This window comes from Sprattus sprattus (genome assembly GCF_963457725.1).
Source record: "Sprattus sprattus genome assembly, chromosome: 5".
Classification (NCBI taxonomy): Eukaryota; Metazoa; Chordata; class Actinopteri; order Clupeiformes; family Clupeidae; genus Sprattus; species Sprattus sprattus.
The window spans coordinates 43,782,981-43,790,480 of NC_137924.1; the positions used below are offsets into that span (position 1 = coordinate 43,782,981).

The window sequence follows — 7,500 nt, forward strand, 5'->3', positions numbered from 1 at the left end:
GGACACTTCCTAGCAGACCACCATCATGATCAACAACAAAGTGTTCTTTGATTGTCAAAGTTTATCCTCCAAATAGCAAGTCAAAAGAGCAGAAAAGTCTAATAAAAAAGGGACTTTTATCTCACACAAGGGATCTCCTTTCTGATCTGACACGGTGTTTTTTTGGCACATTTCTTTGTAGCACGACAGGAGAACCGGTTTGTCCCAGGACGACAGGGTAGCGATTTTGCAAGCACTGCAGTCGTATTTGTTTATTATTTATGGTTGTAATTGGATGGCTATTTCCTGTTTTGTTTGTTTTGTTTTGTGTTCTTTTTTTGTCCTGAGTCTGTTTCACTCCCCTTGTTCTCCTCCAGCAAGCAGAAACCAGAGAGAGGCGAGAATGTCACTGACCTTGACTCCATAGAGAGAGAGAAAGAGTTGGAAAGAGAATAAGAGAAACAGAGGGAGTAAGAAAGTGTAAAGACTAAGAAAATGTTGCGGAGAAAGAGATGCAAAGAGGGGCACAGGGTGGAGTGTGTGTGTGTGCGTGTGTGTGTGTGTTTGAGGGAGTGTGGATGGATGAAGTTCACAGGAGTATTATATGTCTACAACTCCACCCGAGCATGTTACTAGGTCCCGGGAGCCCTTCCATCTTTACAACATACACTCACACATAGTGCTCTCTCTCAAACACACACACACACACATACACACACGCACACACACGCATGCATACACACATGCACACATATAGATACACACTGAGACACCCAATGCTTGCCACTCCCCTCTCCCGTAGGCCCATGCTCCCTCTGTTCTGAGACAGGAAGTGTCTGTTTCCAGTGGTTACGACATCAGAGTCCACTGAGATAGTATGACAGTTATGTCATCATCAGCAGCTCTGTGTGTGTGTGTGTGTGTGTGTGTGTGTGCATGTACCCCCCCCCCCCCCCCCCCTTTGTCTCTGGCCCTCTCTCTATATATATACATGTACATGTTTGAAAGGTAATTGTTTGCATTTGTGTATAAACATGTTTGTGCATGTCTCTGTGTGTGTGTTTGATAGAGACTGTGTGGAGCTTTGAGGTGAGGGCTTGTTGATTCAGCCCCTGGTTCTCTCTGCAGATCCCGTCTCTGTGGCCTGCGGAGCGCTGAGCCCTCTCACATGCGTGGTGTTAATGAATGTCTCATGTCCACCTGGGGATTATTAGAGCCCTGGCGCGGCCTCCCTTGGATGGATCAGTGGTTCGCGTGAGGGGAGTAACGGCTCCAGGCTTGGGGCCATGACACCCCCAAACCCCCCCCCCCCCACCCTCCGGTCCACCCAGCCCCCCTTGGAGTACAAAAGGCCCAGGGAGAGGGCGCCTGTGTGGGCCAGGCAGTAGGGAGGTTCCCCCTCGGGGCAGAGAGACCCAGAGGAGACGGGGAGGGCAGATGGAGTTCATGTGTTCACGTTTCTGACACACTCCATCCGGTCGCCAGTTTCTCTTTTTTTTTTTTCTTTCATTCATTCTTTGTCAGTGGGAGTGTGTCCGTCTGTCTGTGTGCCTGTCTGTCCATCCATACATCTTTTAGTCAATCTCATTGTCTAACTGTGCATTTGTCTTTGACGCTATCTGAGCTGGTCTGTCCATCTGTCAGTTTCTTTTCAGAGCGAATATGATGCATAATTTTTACTAGGTCTGTGAACAGAGTGAGTGTGTGTGTGTGTGAGTGTGTGTGTGTGTGTGTGTGTGTGTGTGTGTGTGTGTGTGTGTGTGTGTGTGAGTGTGTGTGTGTTGTTGATCATTTGTGCCTTCAGTTCACTTTGTATTTAGTTTCTGTGCTTGACAGTGTGCATGTCTCCCCCCTCCTCCCTCTCTCTGTGCGTGTGGATGTGTGTGGATGCGCATCCGAGTGTGTTTAAGGTCACGTCTCTGTGTATGTTTGCGTGTGTGTGTGTGTGTGTACCAGTAGCTCTGGGGGCAGGGTGTGGTGACTGGTTATTGTTGTATGATTTGACCACTCTCTTTCTATTGTATTACGTGGGGGGATTCCATGCTCGATTGCCAGCTCTCTTCTTTTAGCAATTGGTCAGTCCAACCAAATGACCAGAAGCTCCGTCTGACTCAGGCTTGCCAGACTACAGTGGAACCCAAAATCCCGTCACTTCACTTCCTCCACTGGGCCTACGTCCACCAAAAACATTTCCATTGCAGAAACATCCAGACAGAACAATTGAGGGTCATGTGATGCGACGGCACTGACTGTCCTTTCATGATCAGTATGGATCCGATTATGCTGTTAAATCACGTGAATTACATCAGACTTCCCAGCAGCATGCAGCACTCACCTGAAGTCTGTTCTGTCCCTGTAAGGGCCATCCAAAATAGCAGTGGAATGCTGACTGGACCTGGCCTGGGTCTGACTCCAGATCAGGGCCAACTCCCTTCCCTCCCTGGGCCTCTGCTGGAGGTGTCCTGAGCACAAGCGGAGTGGAAGTGACCTCATGAAAGCTAAGAAAATGGAAGGGAGGGAGTATTCCCGATCATCTTAGCCCACATTACGGCATTTGTGTCACGGGAGGGGGGTGAACCACACTTGCAACACTGTACACTGCCCAGCCAAACTAGTGCGTCACTGTTACTTGGCCACATTTCAATTCAGTGGCTATTTTGGATCTCAAATGGGATCTTAATGCCATTGTTCGTTTGGGTGAGGTGTACAGAAGCCTTTGTTAATAAAATCTCTTTACTTTTTTTCGGCTGTGTAAATGTAATCTGACATGTCAAGGGTGACTCCCGTTTGATGCCTCACATTATACGTCGTGGCCTGGTCAAAACAGGCAGGTTGCTGCCTGGGTACACGGGCATGGTGATGTATAGTCTCTTCTAGCCTCTTTAGCAGTAGCTTCTCCAGGCACAACCAGTGTGATTGATGCCCCTCTGCTGGCTTGTTTGACTGTGGGCCAAAGCCTGTTCCCTGGTGGTCCAACTGCAGCGCAGTGCAATCCACTCAGTTCATTCAGCGAGTATTACAAATGACATAATGATACGGTCATGACTCAAGCGGCTAACTATTAAGCTTTGAGTCAACATGCCACAATAAAGGGAATTGAAGACATACATAGAGATATACACACACACGCGCACACACACACACACACACACACACACACACACACACACACACACACACACACACAAGAGTACTGACAGAAAAAGAAAAACACTCTGCCCTTTTTTGGTTGTGTGTAGCAAGTTTCCAGGTCATAGTTTGAGGTGTATGGTAGTTATAATATGTGTGTACATTGATGTGCCTGTGACTACGCAATCTAGTATTGGCAAATGTGTAAAGGCTTTCTGTTTATGTGTGTTTGAGTGTGTGTGCTGTTGTATGCATTTGTGTTAACTCCAGTGTGCCTGAAATGCCATCTTAAATCAGTGGCAGTCACATGTTCTCTCTCTCCCACGCCTTTGTTGTCTCCGACTCCCCCCTGGAAAGTCCGTCCGTCTCACCAAAACAAGAGAAACCAGGTCTTCCAGTTTGGACTCCGTTTCTTTTGTTTTCCTCCTTCACACGGTTCTTCCCCTCTCTTTCCATGTGGATCATGTGTCCCAACTCCAGTGTCTGCTCCTCCTCTCCTCTAGGCCAACTCTTTTCCTGCCACTTTTCTAAAGACGGCAAACCCACCACGTAGAAGAGAGAGAGAGATGCCAGGCTCAAACCTAGCCCTCAGGCTGCTGCCATTGGTCTAAAAGAGCTGTGTTTGATGGCAAAGCAGCGAATGGCTGCTGAGTTCCCTCTGGGGGGCAGCCGTAAGAGCCAGCTTAATGAAAATGTAGCCTTTGGGAGCAGATAAAAGAAACGTTTTCTGTGCTTGCGTCGGTGTGTGTGACTCTTGGGTGATTAGTGTGCGTCTGTGTGTGTGTGTGTGTGTGTGTGTGTGTGTGACCCAGAAGCTGTAGTCCCTGCTGAGTCTGTTTGGACTAGAATCAAGCCCCGTCGGACTCCCGGCAGAGCCCTTTAACCCGTGCAAGCGCCCCGAGGGAGTCTTCAGCTCAACAGCTTCGTCATTCCCACTGCTGAGAGAGGCCCAGAGCAAGCCAGAGGAAAAGAACAGGGGAGAGGGAGAGAGAGAGAGAGAGAGAGAGATAGAGAGACAGAGGAATAATTAACACAGAGGACTGATGTGAGAGGAGATCTTGATAGAGGCAAGGGCAGGTGGGGGTATTTAATGAGAGGAGACAGGAGGGAAGTCTGAACAAGAGAATAGAATGAAAGACACCCGGGAAAGACTGATTGATTGGAGAAGAGGAAGAGAGATGTGAGGATGGCAGTGTGGGAGTGAGTGAGAGAGTTGGGTGAGAGGCGGTTTTACTCTTTTGCCAAGGCCACAAGTACTTAATGTTTGGCTTCAGATTTGTTTACAAGTGCATTAACGAGCCTCCCTCACTCTTAAAGAAGCTGAGGGGAAGTGGTGTGTGTGTGTGTGTGTGTGTGTAAGTGTAAGTGTGTGTGTGTATGTGTCTCAGAGACACTGCCAGCTCCTGCACTTTCTCAGGCTGAAGGGGCAGAGAGATCCGGCCTGCGTGTCTGTTCTCCCATTCCCAACTGTCCCAGTGTTCCGGAGCACTCTCCCTAGACCTCCACTGACACACAATCCCACCGCTTTTAACCGCCACACTGGAGGGAGTGTTTAGATGACTGTAGGAGAGCGAGAGCGAGAGCGAGAGAGGAAGGAAGTGGGAGACGGGGAAAGATGCAAAAAGGCCTTTTAAAATGTTTTAAATAGAGCTTAAAGATGGACAGTGACGGAAAAGGGGCTGAGTTTTAAAGGGGTCAAGTTTTCCTTTATAAAAATGATGGTTGTCTTCTTTCTGACGGGTTCCTTTTTCCTCTTTTCTGCTCCAGCCCTGCTGGCCTTGGCTCTGCCCTGGCGTTGTCTGAAAGAGGGATGGAGTGTGTTTGTGTGAGCGTGTGGGGCCTGTCGTGGCGTTGTCTGAAAGAGGAATTGAGAGTGTGTGTGTGTGTGTGTGTGGCCTGTCCTCTGCACTGAGTGTCTCTTCTCTCCTGCGCTTCTGTTGTGTGATGGAAAATTTGGGGCAACAGATTTATCACCAAAATAAAAACCTTGCTTGCATCTTTCTCTTTCTCTCTCTCTCTGTCTGTCTAACTATGTTTTCATCCAAGAAAAAAAAAACCTTACATCTTTCCTTCTTCCTCTTGATTTTTCTCTTTCCTTCTCATGTCCCTCTCTCTCTCTCTCTCTCTCTCTCTCTCTCTCTCTCTCTCTCTCCCTGTCTTCATCACAGAAATACAAAATGTTATGACTCCCTATGTCTTTCTCTCACGGATATAAAAAAAAAACCTTGCTTATACCTCTCTCTTGTTGTCTCTCTATCTCTCTCTCTCTCTCAGGAGGTGGAAATCTTGGACATCAGCCATATCAGGGACACCAGAACAGGGAAATATGCCAAGATGCCAAAGGTAGGTCAGACCGCAAGTGTCTGCAACAAGCCATTAATAATAAATAGATGTGTCTTTTCCATCACGTAACACTTGTGGAGTGTCTGCAATCCTGCACACACTCAGCCATGTGACCTACAGAGGTTAGGCTCAGGCTAATGCCATACGTCTCCCAAACTTACGTCTTTAGGACAAGTGTGCATTAATAAAAACCATCCCACAGATTTAACCAGCCAAACGTTATTGGTGGTTGTAAAAGTCAATTGGATTAAGTGAACTGGACACATGCCGTGGCTCAGCGATGTATCCATTTCTCATTTATTTTGGTGCAGTATCTTTACCGCATCGGTCAACAGTCAGCCGGTATCGGTGAGCTCAGTGCTGTGTTACAACAGTAAACTGATGGCAAATCCAAATGGCATTGGGCCACAGTGGAAAAGACTAGTGGCTCAAGATCAGTGCACAGACGAGACTCTGGACAGCGGTGCCTCGGGCTTGGCTGGCTGTTCAGATCAGTTCAGGTGACAGCGCTTGACTTCCTGTGGCAGGAGTAACATCTCATGCTGATTGGTTGGCGGAACAAGTGGTGGATGAATACAGGGAACGTACAATTGTTCTTTACGCTGATATATATATACATTGTACTTTTCGCTGTTATATTTATACATTGGTCTTCATGCTGTTATATATACACAACAACCTACGGTCGAGATGCTGCCTGCTCCATCCTGAATGATCTGTTTGGTATCTCGGTGTTATTTTGTGCTCTATGTTCTAAGTATGTTCTATACTCTATGCCCACCTGGTGTGTGCTCTAAGTGCTCTATGTTCTAAGTATGTTCTATACTCTATGCCCACCTGGTGTGTTCTAAGTGCTCTATGTTCTAAGTATGTTCTATACTCTATGCCCACCTGGTGTGTTCTAAGTGCTCTATGTTCTAAGTATGTTCTATACTCTATGCCCACCTGGTGTGTGCTCTAAGTGCTCTATGTTCTAAGTATGTTCTATACTCTATGCCCACCTGGTGTGTGCTCTAAGTGCTCTATGTTCTATACTCTATGCCCACCTGGTGTGTTCTAAGTGCTCTATGTTCTAAGTATGTTCTATACTCTATGCCCACCTGGTGTGTGCTCTAAGTGCTCTATGTTCTAAGTATGTTCTATACTCTATGCCCACCTGGTGTGCTCTAAGTGCTCTATGTTCTAAGTATGTTCTATACTCTATGCCCACCTGGTGTGCTCTAAGTGCTCTATGTTCTAAGTATGTTCTATACTCTATGCCCACCTGGTGTGCTCTAAGTGCTCTATGTTCTAAGTATGTTCTATACTCTATGCCCACCTGGTGTGTGCTCTAAGTGCTCTATGTTCTAAGTATGTTCTATACTCTATGCCCACCTGGTGTTCTCTAAGTGCTCTATGTTCTAAGTATGTTCTATGCTCTATGCCCACCTGGTGTGTGCTCTAAGTGCTCTATGTTCTAAGTATGTTCTATACTCTATGCCCACCTGGTGTGTGCTCTAAGTGCTCTATGTTCTAAGTATGTTCTATACTCTATGCCCACCTGGTGTGCTCTAAGTGCTCTATGTTCTAAGTATGTTCTATACTCTATGCCCACCTGGTGTGTGCTCTAAGTGCTCTATGTTCTAAGTATGTTCTATACTCTATGCCCACCTGGTGTGTGCTCTAAGTGCTCTATGTTCTAAGTATGTTCTATACTCTATGCCCACCTGGTGTGTGCTCTAAGTGCTCTATGTTCTAAGTATGTTCTATACTCTATGCCCACCTGGTGTGTGCTCTAAGTGCTCTATGTTCTAAGTATGTTCTATACTCTATGCCCACCTGGTGTGTGCTCTAAGTGCTCTATGTTCTAAGTATGTTCTATACTCTATGCCCACCTGGTGTGTGCTCTAAGTGCTCTATGTTCTAAGTATGTTCTATACTCTATGCCCACCTGGTGTGTTCTATGTGCTCGTTGCAGAGCCCCAATGTGCGGGACGTACTCGGCTTTGGCAAGAGCGAGGGCACCGTGGAGGCCAAGCTAGTGACGGTCGTCCACGGCAACGACCTCGT

General features: G+C 47.1%; 1 protein-coding gene across 1 annotated transcript in view; it reads left to right on the forward strand.

Annotated features, from left to right (window-relative positions):
• The window catches only part of plcb3 (phospholipase C, beta 3 (phosphatidylinositol-specific)), a 45,089-nt gene that overhangs the window by 19,205 nt on the left and 18,384 nt on the right, over positions 1-7,500 (forward strand). Inside the window, exons 3-4 of the mRNA XM_080839978.1 lie at positions 5,383-5,451; positions 7,409-7,500. The exon at positions 7,409-7,500 is cut by the window's right edge and continues 49 nt beyond it. Coding sequence (XP_080696104.1) covers positions 5,383-5,451; positions 7,409-7,500 — 161 coding nt within the window. The remainder of the gene's footprint in view (positions 1-5,382; positions 5,452-7,408) is intronic.